Source organism: Pan paniscus, chromosome 2, assembly GCF_029289425.2.
Source record: "Pan paniscus chromosome 2, NHGRI_mPanPan1-v2.0_pri, whole genome shotgun sequence".
Lineage (NCBI taxonomy): Eukaryota > Metazoa > Chordata > Mammalia > Primates > Hominidae > Pan > Pan paniscus.
Genome location: NC_085926.1, coordinates 183782583 through 183806684, shown reverse-complemented (window position 1 = coordinate 183806684; position 24102 = coordinate 183782583). Strand labels below are relative to the sequence as shown.

The window sequence follows — 24102 nt, the reverse complement described above, 5'->3', positions numbered from 1 at the left end:
GACTATTAATGAGTGTTTCTTTTCTTAATGTGATGAGACTACTCTAAAATTGTGGTGATGGTTGGGTTGCACAATTCTGTGAATAAAAGCCATTTGAACTGTACACTTTAAATAAGGGAACTGCATAGTAGGTGAGTTGTATCTCAATAAAGCTGTTAAAAAAAAATCAGGAGTTGGGGATATGGGGCTGAGGCAGGAGGATCACTTGAGACTGGGAGGTGCAATGAGCCACCGCACTCCAGCCTGCACGACAGAGCCAGAGAGACCCTGTCTCAAAAAAAAAAAAAAAAAAATCAAATGACCCTTTACCAGTATCAAAGTGCCTCATCAGCCAGGTACCACCTTTTCAATGGATGGGGAGACTGAAGTGTAGAGGAATTAAGTATCCGACTTGGGGGTTGGGGGAAGTGGCTCACGCCTGTAATCCCAACACTTTGGGAGGCCGAGGTGGGAGGATCGCTTGAGCCCAGGAGACCAGCCTGGCCAATATGCCGAAACTCTGTCTCTATAAAAAATACAAAAAATTAGCCTGGCGTGTTGGCAGGCGCCTGTAATTCCAGCTGCTACGGAGGCTGAGGCAGGAGAATCACTTGAACCCGGGAGGCAGACGTTGCAGTGAGCCGAGATCGCGCGGTTGCACTCCAGTCTGAGCGACAAAGCAAGACTCCGTCTCAAAAAAAAAAAGAAAGAAAGTATCCGACTTGGTCTTGGGCTCTTCTCACTATAATCCAACTATATTCTCTTACGAAATGGCAGAATTAATCTTCCCTCCTTGTGACACCCCTGTAGTTATACATGCCTCTGGCACTTACAATCATTTTTTCTAATTGTGTTTAACGGTTCTAGCACATTACGTTGTAACTTTAGAATAGAGATTGTGTCTGATTCCTGTGTATTAAGATCTGACCTTTTTTATTTTTATTTATTTATTTTTTAGACAGAGTCTCGCTCTGTCGCCCAGGCTGGAGTGCAGCGGTCCGATCTCGGCTCACTGCAACCTCCGCCTCCCGGGTTCAAGCGATTCTCCTGCGTCAGCCTCCCGAGTGGCTGGGATTACAGGCGTGCATCACCACTCCCGGCTAATTTTTTTGTATTTTTAGTAGAGACTGGGTTTCACCATGTTGGCCAGGCTGGTCTCGAACTCTTGACCATGTGATCCGCCTGCCTTGGCCTCTCAAAGTGCTGGGATTACAGGCGTGAGCCACCGCGCCCGGCCGATCTGACCTTTTTTTTTTTTTTTTTTTTTTGAGACGGAATCTCGCTCTATCGCCCAGGCTGGAGTGCAGTGGCGCGATCTCGGCTCACTGCAAGCTCCGCCTCCTGGGTTCACGCCATTCTCCTGCCTCAGCCTCCCAAGTAGCTGGGACTACAGGCGCCCGCCACCGCGCCTGGCTAATTTTTTTGTATTTTTAGTAGAGACGGAGTTTCACTGGGTTAGCCAGAATGGTTTCGATCTCCTGACCTCGTGATCCACCCGTCTCGGCCTCCCAAAGTGGAAGGATTACAGCGTGAGCCAGCGCGCCCAGCCCGATCTGACCTTTTTTAAATGAAGACGTATTCAGGAAGGAAATATCTACAAGTAAGACAAAATTAAGTAAGAACCCAATGTACGAACATTCACTTCTCTAACAAAGGAAAGACACAAAACAAGAAACTAATAAGGTGGAGAAAGGAATTGAGATTGGGGGAAACAGCATCTCCCTCCTCCCTGCACTCTCGGCAGGTTCCCTGGAAAGTTCTAGAAGGGATTCAGAAGTGGCTGGTGACATCACTGTGGCTCCGTGGCGCCCACTACAGCGGCCAAACGACACGCTAGCTTTCCCGCCTCATAGAGGCTCGTGAATGGGGGTGGGGCCCTGCGAGGGGCGGGGTCACGTCACTTCCTGTGCGGGACGCGCTGCGGCTGGAGAGGAAAGGCAGAGCGAGGAGGGGCGAGGCCAAGAAAGCGCGCGTTTCTGGGAGGGGAGGAGCCTGGCTAAGGAGCGCCGCGTCACATCCGGTAGAGTTAGAGCCCGTGCGGAGGCGGTGCGGAGCGTTTCGGCTCTGAGCGGCTGGGCGACCGGCGCGTCGTGCGGGGCTGCGGCGGAGCCTCCTTAAGGAAGGTGCAAGAGGTTGGCAGCTTCGATTGAAGCACATCGACCGGCGACAGCAGCCAGGAGTCATGAGCGACAGCGGCGAGCAGAACTACGGCGAGCGGGTACGTAGAGCTGCGGTAGGGGGTGGCTGTGTGGTCCTAGCTCCTTGCATCTTTTTCTAGGCCCGTCGGCCTCGGGCCAGGAGGCAGGGGCGTTTTAGGCTCCGAAGTCTGAAGCCGGGAGGGCAGGCAAGGGAGACAGCATTTAACCAAAAAAAGCCCTTGTGGATAGTGCCTACTAGCCTTTGGTCGTGAAGGAGGGAGGCCACCGGCGGGTTTATGTGGCTTCTGCCCGAGACGGCCGTTTTTCCCGTTATAAGAGGGGGAAGATGAAAATGGCCGCTGCGTCCCCGCGGTGTTGGGGGAGGGGAGCGATATCTTATTTCGGCGTTGCTCTCCTGCGAAGGTCCGCCGCAGCCATCTTGGGCTGGCGGGCTGGGCGAGCTGCCAGAGGCACAAAATGGCGGAGAAGCCGCGCGGCAACGCGGACCCGACCCGCAGCGGGCCGCGCTTCGTAAGGCCGCGTGGTGGGGTGCAAGGGGACGGACGACGTTCTTTTGGGTCTTTGGGCCGGTGTTTAGGTTAACGAAGGACCGTCTTTGCCTCCACGGAAAGGACGGAGTCTGGGATGTCTTTGGGGCCTCTTAAGATGGAAACTAATCCAAGGCCGACTAAGTTCTGGGCCCGTTAGGTGGAGGGGATTGCGTGAGGGCTTTGTGTTTGGCCTAAATGAAGCGCTTTTCTCTGATGCTGAAAGGGCTTCCCAGGCAAAAATCTGTATCAGTATTCTATTAGGACAGACCACAAAGTCGCTAAGATGATTTTGTGGACATCGCATTTCCACGGGATTGTGAAGGAGAAATTGGCGGGCAACCATTTACGGCGCCGTTATTTCCTTTGTTTTGAGGCGTTCTAATACTTAGAACCACAGCGTGTGTTGGCTACAGTTTTCTTTCCCTTAAGTTTCCACCTCTTAAAGGTGTTCAGTGAGGGTTGATTGAATTGCGGGAACAAGACAGTTCTAGGGTTTAAACAGCAGACGTAGCTGGTCTGTGGGGCTCTGGGTATTGGATTCGGAAAGCATTGAATGATGCGAACATACGAGGCTTGCTAGAATTAAGAGGAATCTGTTAGAAGGGTGATAGAAAAGCACCATAGAAATTGATTTTTGAGGCTGTTGTGGGAATAATTTGTGCTTTTTTTTTTTTTAACAATTTGTTACCTAAGTTTCCCCTTGTTGGTAAAGCTACCTTAAGATCTGAATATGATTTATCAGGTATATAAGACTATTAAATGTCTTAGCAAACTTTTGATTAAGATTTTAGATGATTCCTCAGAGTATTTTAGGAAGAAACTTTCAGTGATGAAGCGTGAGTTTCCTGCGTAATTTTGGAGCCCAAACTGCTTCATTTGGTTTGAACTAACCAAGCCTTGCGTTTACATACTCGGATGAGCATAGAGATTTTAGTTTTTGATGTTTTTCCCGAAGCTGATTGACTCCAATGTCACGAGTGTTTTAGATTTTTTTTTTAAGTTCTTTCTTGGGTAAGAAAGTTGGGATTGAGCTCAAAAGTTGTTAAAAAGTCGTGACTTCTGATCATTGGCAGTTAAATCTGTTAAAACTAGTCATTGGTGTTTGGACTGCAAAGTAAGCGATTTTAAAGTCTTTTGTTATTAAACAGAAAAATTCAATTATTGGGTACCTTTGTACTCTTCAAAAATACTAAATGACTGGCTTCTGACTAGAGCTCTCGATTGAATACACGTGAAGAATGCTTGAGAATGGAAAATTGCCCAAAGAGTTCATTAGTATATTTTACGTGAGAAGGGAAACAATTGAAACTAGGTTCCAGTTTGAGACTCGGCTCAAGAGAAATTTGAAATTTTCTGATGGGTTGTTATCTTTTTACTAGTAAAAGTACACTGTGTTTTTCGCAATCTTTGAGTTGTAGAGGGAGGTTAACTTAATGTGTTAAAAATTGAGATTTTTTTTCTTACATAAGAGTCTTCGCTTTCTGGCCGAGATCTCTAAACTTTTACGTTGTGAAATACTTCCATATTGTTGTGTTTGGTGTTTGCGTGTTTGTGTTCCAATTGGAACCTTTAAGGGTTGGAATACACCTGAATCAAACACGTGTCTAGGCTTCCAAAGCAAGCTTGGGAAAACCATAAAGCTCAATGGAACAGCTTGATCTTAGACATGCCTGTGGTGTAAATGATGCTTCTCTGGAGCCAGAAAAATGAGCGTTATTCAACTCCAGGCTTCTGAACTGGGTCTTAATGTAAATCACTAATCTCTTCAAATCAGTGGAATTCTCCCTTATTTATCTGTCTCTAATCCAGACAACCCCACCCCTCTGTGCCCCACCTTTTCCAGTGACTGTAGGAGTTTGTTGTTGTGTCCCTCCCCTTTAAGGTTGGGTGTGTGGGATAAATTATTCTCAGTTTGATCACTCAATAGAATACATTTGGGTGAATATAATCACATTTAAAGAACTGGTGTGTCCCGCATCCCTCGTTGGTCTGTGGGATTTATTTTTTCCCCCCCTCTCAAAGGTAATAGATTAACACTAAAATCTGTCTATAGGGGTCTAATTAGCAGACTTAACCTGATCTGGCCAAACCACTTTCAAAAGTAAGATCTCGTTTTCATCTCCAGATTCAAGACTCTTCCCCCCAAATTGCTTGCATTTTGTAAAGGGGTTGACACCATTTCTTTGCAAAAAGAGGCACTCCTGGCCTTTAAGTCACAATTAGAAGAACTTGAATAAAAAGTTGATGACAAATTTAGAAGTGCAGGGTAATCTTTAGAGCCCAATAATGGTCACAGCGTATAGGGTGTGTGAGATTTGTGTGTTGGTCTTGCACGCAGTGTAATGTTCTGAGCCTCTCAATATTGTAATGAGTTTCTACGAGTGAGTCTTTACTAAAGGAATCCAGAAACTAAGGAGACACTGATGTATGGACCAGATGTTAAAGAAAATGTTTTGACCCAGCAGATACTCTGATTTTAATACTGGCTATTATTTTTGTAAAACCGATGTGTTTGCAACATAGGCACGTAATCTTTATCATTAGAGATGAATAGCAGCATCTGGACACCAACCCATCAAACTGCTTTTCAAATTCTGCAGTTTTTCTCATCTTCTGCTGAATCTTGGGATGTCTTTTTATATTCCTTGGTTTTAGCTCCTAAACTCTAAATTCTAATTTTCAAAACTGAAACCTCTCTGAATCTCCTTTCTAAAGAATTGCAGCCATCTCACCAAATTTCCTTTAAAAAAGGATTGAATTGTCAAATAGGAGGAAATTGTTTTGTATTGTGAGTCTGGTTAGGTTTATCAGTCTCTTGAAACCCGGTTGAAATATTTTTTTCTTGGTTTTAAACAATGCTTTAATATTGTGGATATTGTCTGGAACTAGAACGTGACATTTTCAAGCTGACATTACAGGTGATTTTATAAGGTAAGTACTACTGGTTTTGCCAAAAGGTTGAAGAGGAATTCAGGTGGTGGGGGAAGTGTTAATGGGATTTGCCTTACATAGCCTTTTTTCTTTCTTTCTCTACAATAAAATCCGAACGTAGGTGGTAAATATTAATGCTTTCATAGTTATTTTGCCCAGGACAAGGGCAGAGCTACAGCTGTGTATATTTCTTGAGCCTTAGCATTTTATGTTGATCAGTGTTTTTACATATGCGACTGTTTTTTTAACAAGGCATGGTGACTGATGTTTAGGAATTTTAAGTGTTTTGACCCAGGTTAGTATTGGGGGTGTGGGCTATATAGAATTAGATATTGAAATCACTTAGTATTGTTTTTAAACTGCAAACCAAAACAAGTTCTTCACTGTAGCAAATTACAGTCTTGAAATTCCCCCAAAATCTTTGCTTTGAATTGGGTTTTGGAGGTTACATTGAGATTGATGTTATCAACATAGATTGTTACCTGACAGTTTGGATAAGGGGCCCCTTTTTCTCTAATTTTTGTGGTTAGAAATTAGGTTAAAAGGTAGTCTTCTGAAAAGTCAAAAGATATTTATATTTGCTTTTGTTGGGGAGTACTGAATGTTTTATGAATGTAAATTTAACAGTCTGTGCTATATTTGCAAGAGAGTTTTTATAAGCACGGGCCTACAACTAATTTCAGATGATGGTTTTTTCCAGACACTATTCTCCAGTTTTTGAGGATTTATCTATCCATTCACTCTTCTGGTAGACAGTTTGGCTGCCAGAAAAAAATATAGTCCTTATTATATTGATATGAGCATTGACCTTTCCATAACAGGATTAATGAGGTTTTCTTTGCCCCTGTCCCTCCCAATTTTTAAAATATTGCCTTGTCAGTCAACTTAATGAGTTTGTGCATGTTTAATGTTAAATGGATTCTAGTTGTATCCCCTAGAAACATTTTAACAAAAATTGTGTTGATAGGACAAGTTTCTGTTTATTTCTAACTAGGGAATCTTAACTAAATGTACATAACATTAGCCCAAGAGTTGATCTTCTGGTTTTATAAAGTAGCCACTTGAACTTAGCTGAGTTGAATTAAATCTAATATTTATAATAATTTAGTAATGGTTTTGTTCTTAGACTATAAGAGAAGGAACCAGGTTAGGAAGGGGTAATGAAGTAACAGCAGGAAGGTATCCACATTGAAAACAGTTGTGATAGCTAGAGCTATGGCCTCTATTCTTGTATCTTCTGCATCTAAGTGCCCTGTCTGTATCGAAGTTTTAGGAGGCCCTAAGGAAATCTGCTTGGGCATTCTGATTCCATGATTACATTTGTGCTGCCAGAAAACATTTCCCATTGCATTTTAGTGATGGAGATTTAAAGAAAACCAATTACTGTAACTCCCTTAAATAAAAACCTATTTTAAAATTTTTGGATTAAATAAACAATAATTGACTCTAAAACTAGACTGGAAATTATCCTTTTGTTAGGAAAGACATCACAGCACTTGCCAGATTAACGATGGTTGTCTTTATGCCCAGATAGGTATAAAGACTTGCAATTTTTTTAAACAAAGCCTTACATTTTTTTCAGGAGGAAAAACCAGGAGAGGAAGTAATTGACAATAAAATGAAAGATCATCAAAGTGAAATGTAGGATAACAAGAAAAACTAGCATGTTTTATGTAGGCAGTATTTTATTTTGTTTAGTATGTTCAACAGACGTTTACAGATCAACTAAATTCAATCTTTTTAATTATTTGAGGAGGTGAGCTGTAATTTAAATAGTGCCACCTTTTAAAGTAGTATTTCTCCTTTGGACATCCAGAAGACTTAATATTTTCTTCATTGAGGGGGAAAATGTACAACAAAACTCTTTGAAAATACCAGTGTTGGATTCAAGTTTGTTCTGCTTTCCTTCGTAGCTACTGGCATATTGTAGGTGGTTGACTTGATTTTGTCTTTTTATGATTCATACTATAAAATCTCAACTAGAGCAGCTTTTCCAGGGGGTGGGTTACACTTAAGTTCCAAATTGTCAGGTTCCCTGACACCGTCTTTCTACAGAGCTCTTTAAATACAGTACAAAAATGTGTGACGCTAAATACGTTTCTTTATCCTATCTAGACAAGTCACAATACTGTAAACCTCTTCAACCCTGAGCGTTTGTCATTGTACAAATGAATTGTCCGTGCTTTCCTTTCATGCACTTATGTATTAATGTGTCACTTTTTGACTAGAGGTGTGCTTTTGACACTTAACCTATTTTCTATTGAATATAATAAGAAGTGTGAAATGTAATCGTTCTTAAAATGTTAAATGAACAGTAAATGTTCAGTGGCGCACTTCACATTCAACTTAAGCATGATAAATCTATTTGGAGTAGAGAAATGAGATTACCATATATTCTAGAACCAGCAGAAAACTGTAGTTTTCAGTTTTTTGAGCTGCATATTCTAGTTTCTTTTTTTTTTTTTTTTTATCCAAATCAACAAAGGGATTTTTTTTTTCTAGTTTCAGTTTTGGCACTGGATTTTATCCTGGAGTTTTAAAATATTCTTCATCCTGTTCTTTTTCTATTAAGGTTAATGTTGAAGAAGGAAAATGCGGAAGTCGTCATTTGACAAGTTTTATAAATGAGTATTTGAAGCTCAGGAATAAGTGAAGCTGAAATTTGAAAAAATAAAAGAAAGAATGCATGCTAATTATCAGACCAGAAGTCCCACTTGTAGAATATTGAGCAATTTGTGTGAAGTGGGGAAGATGAAAGAAGTCAGAATTTGAAACGGAAGAATGAAGAAAAGAAATAAAAATGAAGTTAAGATAAGAAGTAATCTGGAATCAGAAAGCACTACGCTAAGTAATTACTAGTCTGTTTATGTGTCCCTGTATATTTTGCTAAACATGCATGCATTATTTGTTTAATAGAGGAAAATATATACAGGGTAAAGAAGTGCCTTCCAGGGGAAACGTTTAAATTAGGTAATTCTGATTTTAACTGCTTAGTTAAATGATTGAAATGCAATTTTTAAAAAATATTTAGTAGTCAAGCACCAGGCAGCAATGAGCACTCCAGCATGGGTAACAGTGGGCTTCATGTTGTCCTCTCTAGATAAAACTTTACCTATCTAATGTTGCTGGTCCTGGGGCATGAGCGAATACCTCCAGGGTTGGAACTGGTGGTGGTCTTTGCCACCTCCCTGGACTCTTAGATTGCACTGACCCCTTTCCTTCAGTACTGAGCAATGTATAGTAGAATATTTTCTGTTAAACCATTTTCAAAAGAATGTCACCAGGATGGTTATGGAACCAAACCCCCAAAATCCAAACAAAGCATTGAACAAAATAGTTCCCTTTGGCATTAGTGTGCTAGTTTTTTCCATATGGCACTAGTGGAAATCTGTAAGCATTTGGGCCCTAAATTTAAGATGCATATTTGCTAAATACACAGGGATGGTTTTTCAAATTCTGTTTCTGTTTAATGCCTATTTCAGCTGATTGACTAGGATTACTGATAAAATACTGTAGCTTCCCCTTAGAAGAGGTGGGTCACACAAGTGAACAGGATAGCTAATACAAATTGCAGTAATGGCAGATGCTTTCATTCCTATTTCTCCTTTTTTGCTATCAACATTTAGCTATTGTAATGTTAGAGGTAACAGTTACAAAGTAGCTTTATTCTGGTTACCTATCCCTACCACTTATTGAGAAATTCAACCCAAAAGCTGTCCCTTCTTTTCTGTGTGTTTTGTTTTAGCTGAGTAGAAGGGTCAAGTGATTGGTGTAATGTTACTTTCAGTTGAATGAGACAAGTACACATATCAAAAATAATACCCAGTAGTAGTCAGCCAACAGTTTTCTACCCAGTTGAGAATGCCAAGGGTATCATGTCACACATGTCTTCCTGAAATAAACTTTCTCTGAGAGTTGTCAGGTCTTCATGCTCTTGGAGAAAGTGACTTAAATGCCATTTCTTGGAGAATCCCATTTTCTGATGCTTTCAGGCCTGTTTATTTCTATATCTTGCAAGCAGAAGAAAATTTTCTCTTAAGTTTTGCATTCCTTTGTCAAACTTCTTGCCATAGATAAACTAATGATAACAAATGTTATTTTACGTTCCAAATTACTCAAAGAGCAGGCAGGAAACTGAGGTAAATGTGTGAATGAATATTACATTTTAATTCCAAGCCCATGGATTCTTTTATCAAGAAATCTGACAGGTCCTTGGGGTGCAAAAGAGGAAAAGACCTCTTAACCCCCAGCCCACTAAAGGAAAGAAAGCAATTTGGAATCTGGTTATGACCCAAGCTGGATAGACTTAAGGTGAGAAAACGTTGCTAGTGGACCATTGTGTCCATTTGTTTTTGTTTTCCCCCTTGACCAAAGCATCTGTGGGTCCTAATGTGTCTCCTCCTCGGGCCATAGGGAAGATGAGGAGGAGGCCGGCTTCTGTTCCTGAGAACAGGCAGTGTGTGAAAGACTGCCTTAATCAGAGGTCTGATTAATGCTAAGGGGAGTCAAAACAAGGAAGGGGATGACAGTGTTTCAGGAAGATAACCTTTGCCAAGGGAAAAAAATGAGTAGGAAGCATGTAACTTCTGAGGTTGACTAAGTCAAGTAAGTCAGACTTAACTAGTATGATAAACACAGTGTTTGAAGAGATGCAGAGTGTTTATGAGCCACTATTTTAAATCTAACAAACCACATTCAGTTTTTAAAATAATACAGGGATTGGATGGTTAGTCCTTTCAAATATGTTTTTGTAAGGTGGTTGCTGTTCTCAGAATAGGGAGATGTGGATTATTTTGTTGGAAGGCTAAGTGTGTTGTATTTTTACTTGATGTATTCCCTTTAGGTTTTGTATTAGGATGTGGCTGAGATCCAGTTTGTGAGAGCTTGATTGATGTCCTGAGCATTTTTTCAGGGAAATTTTGGCTTTATTCATGCTAATTTTAGTTTCATGGTCCCTTTTTTTTGAGGCAGTGGTGTCCAGTTCTGTCTGTTGGTGTGGTTTTAATGTGTTGACCATGTCAGCCCTGAGAGTGGAATTTGGAAGTATGCTTAGATTTAGGGGCTTCCCCAACTGGTTTTTATAGCTTTACCTGTCTGCATTAAGATTTAAAGTTAATTATGCTTTCGATTTGGGTGCTAATTTTAGGTCTTATTTCTTGTAGGCAAGATTTATTCCCTTACATATGTATTTCCCAGCCAGTTAAATGGCCAAAATAACTTCAGAAAGCTTTAACTTCTTTAAGAAAATATTCCTGATAAAGGTGGAGACGTTTAGGTGTTACCCAAACAAGTGTCAGTATGGAAAAGGAAGCCTTTGCATTCTGGTATTTCCCTTATTCCTGGCCCAAGAAATGATTGCTTACAAAATATATCTGCATAGTCCGTTAGTTTTGGAGGCTGAGTGAAAACTCCTGTGATTTCAGAAATATTGTATCGGTGATCTGCTAGATTTTAAGGAGAAAACTTCATTAAGTCTTATTTTCTAGGTTAGGAGTACTGTCTCTTCCCTCAGTGGACAGGCTGCCGAAGCAGCTTAGAATAAAGGTTTTTCTGTTAAAGCCAGGAGCTTAAAGAGGATCTTGACTTGACCCATTCTTCCTTTATACTCAGATTCCTGGGCTGACTGATTTCTGTTAACTACAGTTACTTTATTGGTAGTCTTAACTGTTACTGTGAAACACCCATATTCTGCTTTCACTTCCGGAGAAAATTGTTTCATTTCCATAGAGGTAATCTTTCTAGTGTTGGAGTAAACAGGCTTTTAGCAACTTTTGGGTTCCCCATTTCTATATTCTCACCTATGTTAATTTTTGCCTGTGGTAAAAATAGCAAAAACTACACCCTCATTTTTGAGACTTCCTCCTTTGTCCATGGAGAGAAGGGAAGTGTCCGTTCAGAATACTTGATAGGGAATTCCAAGGGATTGTTGTTAATTGGAAGCCCCAGAGCATCACTACATCCTTTAACCATTTCTTGATGTTAAAGGCAGCTGTTCATATATTTTTCTTTTGATCTTTTTACAGTCACTCATGGAGGGAGGTAGAGGGGAAAGGCTGTCACATTTCATGTCACCCCACCATGTTTTATAATGGCTTTGAAGTCATTTGAACGTTTCTAGAGTCGTCTGGGGCCTAGAGACCTGAACTCATTTTACTGGATGAGTTAGCCTTTCCTTCTGTGTTAAACCTCAAACCTTAATTTGTCTGTTCTGTGTTACATTATAAATGTTTTCCCTGAGCATCAAAGGATCATCCAAATTTTCTCCATGATGTTGTAAACCACAAAACTATCTTCTAAAGTGTTTTGAGCTGTAATTTAGAATAATCCTCTACTGTCCTTTCAAGAATGTCCAGAATACTCTGAAGATGTATCACACAAGGAAATCTCTTGTGATTTTATCTGAAAGCTTCACCTTTGATTCATGCCATATAGTGACTTACTGTAATACTGCTTCCTTTTGAGTCTTGCCATTTCTGCTCTCTGGAGTAGAAAGGCTTACCAGGCTTTACTTTGTCTAAGTTTGACAACCTAAAATAAAGGTTGCCTTGATAATTTTACCTAGCTATCAGACTGACTAGGAGTAGGTTCTGTCCTTTCCTCATCTACTGTTTTGGTGCCTTGGCAGAACTTTTCCTTGGTTTCATTACTTAGTATACCCTTTTGTTAATTATGTGTCTTTAGCTCGTTGGTGACCTAGTTATCCTGGTTACCATTCCTTTGCTATTTTTCATTACAAATCCCCCCTTAACCTGCCAGCCAATCCCAGTTTTGGTTGGGAAAGCTATGAGTACACAATATTTACCTAAACTTTGGCTATTGTATGTAGTTTCTGTACTCTTTTGCTTCCTGGGCCCTAGGTTAGGAGCTCCTGATTTAGCTGCCTGGTTTTAATGTGTACTTAAGTAACTAGGTAAGTTAGGTTAATTCCTGGTTTCCCATAAGTTTGCCCTGGCTCATCTCCATTTAGCTGGAGAAGCTGTGGAGGATCTCTGACACCCTCTCTACTCTTATTTGTGTGTAGTTCGCTATTCTGTTGTAGCTCCATCTGGTTGCTTTCAGTTTTTTAGGGGGCCTCCCACCATGGTTAGATGCTATAGGGTTTTACAGGGTTTAGTGTCCTTCAAGCTAGCCTTTGCTTTCCGCTAGGTTTCTGCTTTTCTCTAGGATTTGAAACTGAGATCATCATCTTTATCTCTTTTATCACTGAATTATAAGTAGTAACTTGAAAGGTCAAGGTCTTTTTAAAAATCAAGCATTTTTTAAAGTAAATTATATAAATTATATAGGATTTTGTTTTATTGATTGCAACTTGATTGAAATAGGTATAAAGTATAGGTGTCATAGTTAATAAGGTTCCGCCTCACCCTAGTCTTTATGGAATAACATTCTGAAACACAGTCCTTGGACAGTTCCCTTAACTGCTTGACTTTGGCACCCCTTTCTGAAGGAAGTGGGGTCAAATAACTCTTTCCCTGCTCCAAAAAGGTGGAAGAAAGGACAAGTTAATTGACTTATGTCATTTGGAGCAATGAAACTATTAACACCAGGTATACTCAGTTCCTGCCCTTACCTATATTTTCTTATCTTGGAAGGGGATTGCTGTCCCTCACCATTTATCTCACAGCAGCTTATTTGTTTTTAAAGTTGCCCAGAAAGTGTGCAAATTAAACTTTTAACATCTACGTGTAGGAATCCCGTTCTGCTTCCAGAAGTGGAAGTGCTCACGGATCGGGGAAATCTGCAAGGCATACCCCTGCAAGGTCTCGCTCCAAGGAAGATTCCAGGCGTTCCAGATCAAAGTCCAGGTCCCGATCTGAATCTAGGTAAGAAAGACTGTCTTGAGATTTCCTCGTTACTCTTAGCTCTGAAATTGGTGCGTGTTTTGTAAACCAGGAAGGTAGAGAGGGTTAGATTATTTGTTGGCCTGTTAAATATTGGTACTAGAAGTGAACTTAAGTTCTGGGAGGCAAGACTAAAAAGCGGTTAAGAGCCTGGGCTTTTGGAGTCAGGGTTTTCTATTTTTGCTGGTTTGGGCAGATTATATAACCTTTCAGCTTTAGCTTCTTTATAAAAGGCAAATTAGTAATACAGTACCAGTTCTTCAGGGTTGTTGTGAGGATTTACTGAATGTAAGTAAACTGCTTACTAGTATGGCAAATATACTGCAGAACATTGGCTTTCAGTAATTAGAATTCTTGATAAATAAGTATATATATGGTGCGCTTTTTTTTTTTAATGTTGGTCAAGAGTAGGCCATATATACATCCTGGTTTGCCTGGGGCGATACCATTTATGCCTGTGGTCAGGCATAATTAATAGCACCTCTTTTCTTAAATGTGTGTCCTCGTTTCGATGACAATTTAGAGTCACTCTAGTTAGTCAAGAGCCACTCAATTTTTTGTTTTTTTAACTGCTGGGGAATACTCCTTGTGATTTCGTTACTGTATTAAATTAATGGTGGGCATAATGGGAGACAGAAAAGAGAGAATGGTCTTCTGAGGGGGAAAGATGGGCACAAGCCAAGCTAGTAAAATGCTGCGTGCCTTGATTTGTAGAAGATAAGTAATATGTCTTTAATTGGAAGAAATACTGGAGGAGAGCTTGTGGTTTTTAGAACGCTTCCTAGCAAAGTTGAAATGACTAAATAATTAGAGAAGGAAAAGTATTGATCCTACTAAATTGGTAACCATGTTAGCATATTCCTGGATTGTTCCCTCTTTTGGAGTTTAACTTTAGAACAGAGTAATAAACTTAAAGAAAACAGTATTTGTTTTCAGTCATAACCTTAGGAGGTCTTTGTCTTGCAGGTCTAGATCCAGAAGAAGCTCCCGAAGGCATTATACCCGGTCACGGTCTCGTTCCCGCTCCCATAGACGATCACGTAGCAGGTCTTACAGTCGAGATTATCGTAGACGGCACAGCCACAGCCATTCTCCCATGTCTACTCGCAGGCGTCATGTTGGGAATCGGGTAAGATGAAAAACTGGTTTTGAAGCAGTGAACTGCCTAAATTTACTTTTTCTTAAAGTTAGAGCTGATTTTGACAATAGAGCTTTAGCAGTGGGTGCGTGAGTGAAATCTTCAGAGGCTTTTTTAGTGTTTTGAGAGAGTCTTTTAAGTTAATCTTCCATGACGGGGTCTGCATTTGGGCTGCCTGTCAATTAAGCATAATACTGACACAATGGTGTAACTCCTTAGCCCATCAAAAAAAAAAAACTTCCGACTGCATTATTATACTGTAGTATAGTATTAGTACATTAGTTCAAAATATAGTTCTATGCTAACAACTCTTTCCAGGCTGCATAAACCTAGTTAGATGCTCTCCTGACTTTCCCATTTAATTTGAAGCTAATTTCTTTTGGGTGTTGTTAAGGCATTTTTTACATTTCATGAAAGGCTTCAAATGAGATGATATTTATTGTGATTTCATTGTATAATCCAAGTGGTTTAGGAGGAGGGTGCAGGGGGAGACTTAATGTTTTTAGAGTAGAGTAGAATTTTTCCCTAGTAAATTGTTAGTTTATGAAATAAATGGAATCTTTAGGTAAATTCATCACAGCATCTGGAATGTTAGCAACATATGGCTCACTCTTTATTCTTTCCTCTTGTCATCTTTTTTTGAGACAGGGCCTCACTCTGTCACCCAGTCTGGAGTGCAGTGGTGCAGTCTCAGCTTACTGCAGCTTCTACCTTCCAGGCTTAAGCGATCCGCCCACCTCAGCCTCCTGAGTAGCTAGGACTAGAGGCATGCCACCACACCCAGTAATTTGTTATATTTTTGTAGAGACATGGGGTCTCACTGTGTTGGCCAGGCTAGTCTCAAAACTCTCCTGAGCTTCAAGCAGTCCACCAGCCTTGGCCTCCCAGAGTGTTTGGATTACAAGCATGAGCCACTGCACCTGGCCAACTCTTGTTTCTTACGATTGCAAGCTGTTTATGACCTGTAAAATGGTTTGGTACGCATCCCCTCAGGCTTCATTTATGTACATACTTGTGTATTGTGTTTCTGAAAAAATCAAACCATACATGCTCATCTTTTTGGCAATTCAGAGCATTCTATTGAATGGAAGGTGTGTCAACATTACAATTTTTTCTAGCTGATAGACACAGTGTGGTTCCAGTTATCCTTGTATGTCATGTTATGAATATGTAAATTTTTCTTAGAATAAATTCATAGAAGGAAAGATGCCAGGTTGCTTTTCGCCAGCACGAGTGCTTGTTTACCTACTTAATTCTAAGGTTGAAATTTTTTCTTTTGCATTCTTTCCTTCCCATTCCCAAAAATACTTGTAGTACTTGCTGTAATTTTGTAATTTCTAAGCGGTGTTTGGTCTAATCATTATGTACTTTTCTTGTTAGTGACATTTTGGCTAGTATACAGCTCCCTTTTTAAACAACTTTGATTTTATGACAACTTTTCCAAAGTTTAAAACTTTTTTCTTCCCCTAGGCAAATCCTGATCCTAACTGTTGTCTTGGAGTATTTGGGCTGAGCTTGTACACCACAGAAAGAGATCTAAGAGAAGTGTTCTCTAAATATGGTCCCATTGCCGATGTGTCTATTGTATATGACCAGCAGTCTAGGCGTTCAAGAGGATTTGCCTTTGTATATTTTGAAAATGTAGATGATGCCAAGGAAGTAAGTAAAAGTCAGCCTGTTCCTTTGTAAACCATCAGTTCTATTGTTAACGCCAAGTATCAGTGACCAATTGCTAGGATAAAGACAAGGACAAGTCAGTAATACTTCGAACTTTTTCTCCAACCTCTTGTGGAGACTCAAGATACATGCAGAATAACAAAATTTTGTATAACTTGGGGAAGTTGGTCCTACCACCTGCTTTATTAGTTGCCATCTATTGGGGTCAACTATACCCCAATTCCGCCAGGATATGTAGTCAGTGTTTACACTGGGTCCACATTCTAGAGTCAAAAATAACCAAAAGCAAAGTTATGATGCAGAAGGAAAACATTGTTCCTTTTTTGGCTAGTGAATGATGTCATATTTGGATTTTGATTTGTCTTGAGGCAGAATATAGAGTCAAGATTTGAAATGTGGTACTAGACCCCATTTAAGAAATTCAGATTTTAAGTACATTAAGGATGGTAGCTAAAGTCGTCTCCAAGTATAGAGAAGAGGAAGAACTGAGAAACAATGACAAACGGAGTTTCACTCTTCTTGCCTGGGCTGGAGTGCAATGGCGCGATCTCCGGCTCACTGCAACCTCCGCCTCCTGGGTTCAAGCAATTCTCCTGCCTCAGCCTCCTGAGCAGGTGGGATTACAGGCTACCACACCCAGCTAATTTTGTATTTTTAGTAGAGACGGGGTTTCTCCATGTTGGGTCAGGGTGGTCTCGAACTCCCAACCTCAGGTGATCTGCCTCCTTCAGCCCCCCAAAGTGCTGGGGGATTACAGGTGTGAGCCACCATGCGTGGCCGCCCATTTCCTAATTAAATTTTTGCAGTAGGATCATAGCTCTCGGAAAATAGCATAAATTTTATCTTAATCTCTAGTGCCAGAAACTGCCTGGGCGTAAACACTAGCTTGAACATCTGAACTAGAGGATAGCATAGTATTGGAATTAGAAACTTAAATTCTATTTAGGTGAAAGGATGTTTCCTCACATTATGAACAAACTTTAATGTGTTTGAAATGGGGTATTTTTATTTTTTAAATGTACGCTGTTAATACATAGAAAAGGAACTATATGTACTTAAGGCTGTGCTTCAGTCTTAGCTTTTGGCTTCCAGAGAAGGGCTAAGAAAACTTCCAAGGGTTAAATAATGTGTTCAGGTTTCAGTCATAGGATCTCAGTCACAACTATTTAACTCTGTTGTTTTAACCCAACAGCAGCCAGACGAATGAGTTGGGGCCCTATTCCAATAAAAGATTATTTTGGGGCATTGGAATTTGGATTTTGTGTGTTTCTTCACTTGTGATGAAATACTAGTTTTCCCCCTAGTTATTTAAATTCTTAGCTTATGGGTTATACAGAAACAGCCAGCTGGCCAGATTTGACCTACAGGGTATAGTTTGCCAATTGTGTGCTGCTTTGGAGCTGGAAATACTGTCAGGATCATAGTTAGGTAAAATAATTGTTTCAAGTTTTTACGAGTAGCTTTTACAAATGAACATTTAGTGGAGGGAACAACACATTTGTAAGTTGTAGACCTTATGTTCTGGCTAACATTAAGATAACTTAATGCACCTAACTGAAATGTCCAGTGGGATCTTACTCATAGCCACAGGATAATTAGTGGCTTTGTTCAGGATGTATGTAACAATTTATTTATCTTTTGAAGGCTAAAGAACGTGCCAATGGAATGGAGCTTGATGGGCGTAGGATCAGAGTTGATTTCTCTATAACAAAAAGACCACATACGCCAACACCAGGAATTTACATGGGGAGACCTACCTAGTAAGTTTATTTTCAAAATAAATATAATTGACAGTTGTTCACTTGTCAAAGAAACACTTGTATTAGTGGAAAGTCTTCAGCACTTAGGTTTGTGCCATAAACTTGACTGTTGATTGATTAAATGCTCCTCATTAGGGCATTTTTCTCATAGTAGAAGTTCAACCATTACAGGTAAAACTAAATCTTAGTCAAGTCCATTTTTAAATTTTATTTTTTGTTTGTTGTTGTTTGGTTTTGTTTTTGTTTTGTTTTGAGACGGAGTCTCGCTCTGTCGCCCAGGCTGGAGTGCGATGGTGCAATCTTAGTTCACTGCAACCTTCGCCTCCCGGGTTCAAGCAGTTCTCCTGCCTCAGCCTCCGGAGTAGCTGGGACTACAGGCGCGTGTTGCCACGCCCGGCTAATTTTTTGCATTTTTAGTAGAGGCAGGTTTTCACCATGTTACCCAGGATGTTCTCGATCTCCTGACCTCATGATCTACCCGCCCCGGCCTCCCAAAGAGCTGGGATTACAGGCGTGAGTTGCTGCACCCGGCCTAAATTTTCTTAAATAGAGCAAAGTGATACTATTTTTGTTTCCTCTTAGAAATATGTGGGATATGCAAATTGACCTCTGGCAGGATCTGTGTGCCTCCTTAACCAAAGATTTTTAAAAATAGGTTTATATATATTGAAACAAGGGAAAGGGCAATGTTTGCTCAATATAGGTGAGAATTTTAACAGGAATAATTTTCATTTTCCAGTTAATGTATCAGAAAAGGCCTACTAGTAGATATAAAAACTCATGTCCAGAAAGATAAGGGAGGTCACCTGAATATTTTTTTCTTCATAGTGGCAGCTCTCGCCGTCGGGATTACTATGACAGAGGATATGATCGGGGCTATGATGATCGGGACTACTATAGCAGATCATACAGGTAAGTTATGAGGTAGAAAGGTCAACGTCTGAATCTCAGTACAGTGTACAGAGCAGCACTATGCTTAAGTTTTAGCCTTTGTTAAAAGCTTTGCTTTAGTACTTTTACTCGAGAAACGCAGAGTAGAAGGTTAAATCAGATTTTAAGATTCTGTGTCTTAATCAATTTAATGTGTAATTGGATTTCTGTTCAAATATTCTAGAATATAAATGGGATTTAAATGATAACTTGGAATATTAATAATAAAATGTGTTTTATTTTTAAACATTGAATGAGGCCAGGCGCAGTGGCTCACGCCTGTAATCCCAACACTTCAGGAGGCCAAGGCAGGCAGATCACCTGAGATCCAGCCTGGCCAACATGGTGAACCCCGTCTCTACCAGAAATAAAAATTGAGCCGGTTGTGGTGGTGCACGCCTGTAGTCCCAGCTACTGGCAGGTGAATCGCTTGAACCTGGCAGGCAGAGGTTGCAGTGAATTTAGATTGCACCACTGCACTCCACTCTAGGCAACAGAGCGAGACTCTCAAAAATAAATAAATAAATAAATGAATACATAGTGAAAGCAAAATTATAGGCTGAGGCGGGGGAATTGCTTGAGCCCGGGAATTTGAGACCAGCCTGAGCAGCATAGGGAACCTCTACAAAAAATGAGGCAGGAAGCCGGGGAGGTTGAAGCTGCAGTGAGCCAAGTACGCTCCCACCTGCGTCTCCTCCCCCAGAGCAAGACCCCACCTTAAAAGAAAAAATTATAGCCTCTGTCTTAGCCTTTTAAAAGCAAATTTATAATGGCTTATAAAAGCAAATTTCATAAGCCATTTTGGAAAGCCAACACTTTTCAGGCAGTTTCTTCTAATCTCTTAATGCATGCATCGTACACTGAGGGCAGGTAAAACGGATGCCTTGAAAGAGTCCAGAGAATAATTTTAAAGACGTTAATTTAGTATGACAAGGGTATGTGGCTTTTTATTTTTGCCAAAAATTTGGTATTTCGGGGTTTGGGTAGGGAAATGTCAATCATAGTTAAAAAATAAAGATATCTTTGAGAATACTTCCAAAGATAAAAATGAAGTAAAATTGTGACATTTTGGTCCTCCCTTGTCAAAATGTGTAATTTGACAAGTCAAATAATGTAGTTAGTAAGTATTGACCACAGTTGTCATTGATAATGGTATTGAGGTATATGGATGTCTTTTTTGTGCATTATTTGGCAATGTTTAAGAAGTTAACAGTTGTCAATCATTGTCTGAAAGTGAGTCTGTAAGTGTATTGTTCAGCATTTTATCACCCATGAAAACCCTTTTTTTATTTAAAGCATCACTCTATTGAATGGTACTAAAGGTACAAATTTGTTGGGGCTGAGATTTTTTTCTTAGTTTGATTTTTTTTTTTTTAAGAGCATTTACTTAGGAATGTTCTGTGTTCTAATACTACTCATTTCAACCACCAGAGAGAACCCTATGCCAGTTTCTAAAAAGGGTGGCAAATCACTTGACCTGCAAGAAAACATCTGATTCATGCTCTATGAAAGTTTTTATTTTACTAAATGAATGACATAATTTTTTAAAACTTACAAACTGAATGCGTGTTGTGTTGCCTTTCTGTCTTCACAGAGGAGGAGGTGGAGGAGGAGGAGGATGGAGAGCTGCCCAAGACAGGGATCAGATTTATAGGTATGCCAGGAGAGGACTTAGCATCTGTACAACAGTATAAAGCTTCACATAAAGATGTTTGCCTACTAATGTTTTGGTAAATTATAAGTGGAATACTCAAAATCAGACTGTTTGAAGCTCATGAAAAGATTCTAACGGAAACTAAATGTATAAAGTCTTTGTATATTTATAAAAATCAATTGGGTTTACAATAGGTTATTTAGTGGTACCATTTTATACCGTGATGAGGTACAGTGATGTTAAAGTTAGTCACTGGTAACTCATTTTTTTGTCATTATGTTCTTGTATTACATTTTCCTTGCTTTTTAAAAGTAAGCATCTCAAATAGCACAAGAACATTCAAGCCAGCCTTTTTTACACAAAGCTAAATCCTGAAGCACTTGTGAAATTAGTTTTGGGTGTTCAAGAGGGTGCTGTTGGGATTATTTAATGGTATGGGAATTTTCTCATTTTTATTTTTAATTTTTGGAGACAGAGTGTTGCTCTGTTGCCTAGGCTGGAGTACAGTGGAGCAATTTGAGCTCACTGCAGTCTCTGCCTCCCAAGTAGCTGGGATTACAAGCATGCACCACCACACAGAGCTAATTTTTTTTTTTTAGTAGAGACAGGTTTTCACCATGTTGGTCAGGCTGGTCAAACTCCTGGCCTCAAGTGATCCTCCTGCCTTGGCCTCCCAAAGTGCTGGGATTATAGGCATTGAGCCACCGCACCCAGCCAGGAATTTTCTTTTACAAAACTCTCCTAACGTAGTTCACAGAATTTAAAAAGTAAGTAGATTAAAATATAGCAAGGATTATTTGACCTTAAAGTTATTAAGAGTGCTTATTTGACACTTGGGCCTGATAATGTGCTTCATTCTCAAGATTCAAACAGACCTTGAAGGTTCATGCAGCTTTCCTTTTTTGGGGAACTGATGAAAGGGCAGTATATATAGTCATAAATTTATATGTTTGGTCTAATTGTGACCTATTGAGACTTAGACAATCTTGACATTTGTTTATAGAAGGCGGTCACCTTCTCCTTACTATAGTCGTGGAGGATACAGATCACGTTCCAGATCTCGATCATACTCACCTCGTAAGTTTTTATCTTAATATGATTGTTTATATTGTAGTATGGCTTGCTCTGATGACAGTGTATTCCCTTTATCAGATAATGGATTGGCTTCAGGTAGTTTCATACCTAATGATTCTCCACACACCCTGAACATTTTTTGGTTCAAGAAAGTTTGTGGAAACAACCCTTAGAATCCTATTATTTTTTAAGAAGGAAAAATTGGACAGCCTCCTGAGCCAGAGTAGGCTCGGAGACTCCTGTTGTTTCTAATTGAAATAGTAAATAATGTATTTCCACCATTTAGTAGCTTTTCAAGAGTCCTTAAAAATTTTTGGACAGCACAGAAACATGGATTACTTAGCCCTTTAGTTCTCAGATTGAGTTATATACTTCCCAGCAATTTCTGTTATTTAACATTGCTATCTCATTTCTGGTGTAATACTTACATGGAAGTCTTTCTCTATTTGGGGGTGGTGGGGTTCTGGTACATAGGGATTTCTTAATGGCAGAATATTCTGAAATTCTCAGCATTAAAGTATACTTGATAATTAGTTCACTTAATATTAAAGCATGTTCATTCTTTTCTTCCCAGGTCGCTATTAAAGCATGAAGACTTTCTGAAACCTGCCCTAGAGCTGGGATATTGTTTGTGGGCAATATTTTTTATTGTCTCTTGTTTAAAAAGTGAACAGTGCCTAGTGAAGTTAGGTGACTTTTACACCTTTTATGATGACTACTTTTGGTGGAGTTGAAATGCTGTTTTCATTCTGCATTTGTGTAGTTTGGTGCTTTGTTCCAAGTTAAGTGTTTTCAGAAAAGTATGTTTTGCATGTATTTTTTTACAGTCTAAATTTTGACTGCTGAGAAGTTTCTATTGTACAAAACTTCATTTAAAAGGTTTTTCTACTGAATCCAGGGTATTCTGAAGATCGAAGCCTGTATAAAATGCTACCAAATGGCAAAAAGCAACAATAAACAGTTTGATTTTTACTTTTCTTTCTAACATATCAGTGCTTAGCAGAACTGTTCAGATTGTCAGTAGTAAATTTAAAGACAAATGCCCGTTTTCCTCCAGTCCATGAAACATACCATACTTATATACCTGCAACTAAGTGTTTAAAATTATGCTCTGTAACTCTGTACTGCTAGTATTAGAACTAAAAATCTTAAAATACAGCCAGTGCTTAATGCTTATATCAATGTGGATTTGTCGGCTTTTATGTAATCTGTAATATGTATAGCAGGAAATACGAAGAGTTACACAGTGTATGCCTTAAAAGGCTGTTTCTTAAAGCTGTTACAAGGGGATAATGGTATTTCAACTAGTTATCAGCAAGTGACAATACATTCCACCACAAATACACTCTTGTTCTTCTAGCTTTTAGACTATATGAAAAAACCGGGTGCTTCAAAGTACATGATAAGGGAACACTATACCTGTGTCATGGATGAACTGAAGACTTTGCCTGTTCATTTTTTAAATATTATTTTCAGGTCCTTTGCTTACCAAAGGAGGCCCAATTTCACTCAAATGTTTTGAGAACTGTGTTTAAATAAACGCAAATGAAAAATGTTGGTGCAGCTGTTCACAAAGAAGTGTTCTTGTTCTATAGAGTTCTCCTGTAGTTTAATCGTTAGGGCAGTGTGTTCCTTGGGCTGAGGTGTATCTTTGGTATTTTGGGGTGGGGTGAGGGGGGGGTGAATTTCTGTATTCCTGGAAAATTCAGAGTGCATAACTAGGTATTAGAGTGATCTCCATTTGGGGATGGAGTTACAGTAAATAACTAGACTGTGGGTACTTGCAATACATGTTCTTAGTATTATTTTGCATTTAAGTAATTTTCATGACCAATTGTAGGGATGTTGCTACAGGTGGGTTATTTTGTTGCCTTGCTAACCTTTATCGCATCTAGGTATTAGTATGTTTCAGGTACTTTGGGAAGAACTTTACATATAATCTTTAGCAATGAAATGATGTAGAGTAACTTACCTTAGTTCAAATAGCTGTTTAAGTGGCAATGCACGATCTGAATTGAACCTAGGTGATCTTAGTCCACAGTTCTCTTGATCATGATGTCTCAAATCTGGGTACCTGGGTGATGGAAAATACCAGTAATGGAGCATAGGCAGTATTGGCAGGTCTTAATTTGTAAAACTTACTGTCCAGGGTGTTTTCAGTGTTTGCCAACTTTTGGTAAATTAATATGCTTAGAGAACTACCCTTAGGTTTGTTTCTGATAGGCATGTGGAAACAACTTAGTATATGCCTGATGGGTTATTTCAAATTGTTCTCAATGAGTTTTGAAACAAGAATTTGTAGTATTTATATATAAAGTTGAGTTTTAGGGTGTGGTCCCAGAGGGGGTTGTGTTATGGATGGATAAATTAGAGGCTGAGAAACCTGGTTTTATCGTGGTAGTATATACAGGCATCCTTTCCTGAAGTAA

General features: G+C 39.5%; 1 protein-coding gene across 3 annotated transcripts; it reads left to right on the top strand.

Annotated features, from left to right (window-relative positions):
• The first annotated feature begins 1872 nt into the window (after window positions 1-1872).
• On the top strand, window positions 1873-23230 carry TRA2B (transformer 2 beta homolog). 3 transcript variants are annotated; one of them, XM_003806615.4, is made up of 9 exons: window positions 1873-2197; window positions 13289-13422; window positions 14407-14569; window positions 16049-16237; window positions 17900-18015; window positions 18844-18927; window positions 20540-20599; window positions 21603-21676; window positions 22248-23230. In XM_003806615.4, exons 1-9 carry the CDS (start codon window positions 2162-2164, stop codon window positions 22256-22258), a joined length of 867 nt encoding a protein of 288 aa, XP_003806663.1. In that variant the 5' UTR covers window positions 1873-2161; the 3' UTR covers window positions 22259-23230. The 3 variants fall into 3 exon arrangements, with proteins under 3 accessions (XP_003806663.1, XP_034813750.1, XP_054966742.1); XM_055110767.2 differs by lacking the exon at window positions 1873-2197 and adding an exon at window positions 8262-8447; XM_034957859.3 differs by lacking the exon at window positions 13289-13422 and having other exon boundaries at window positions 1978-2197.
• Window positions 23231-24102: the final 872 nt, after the last annotated feature.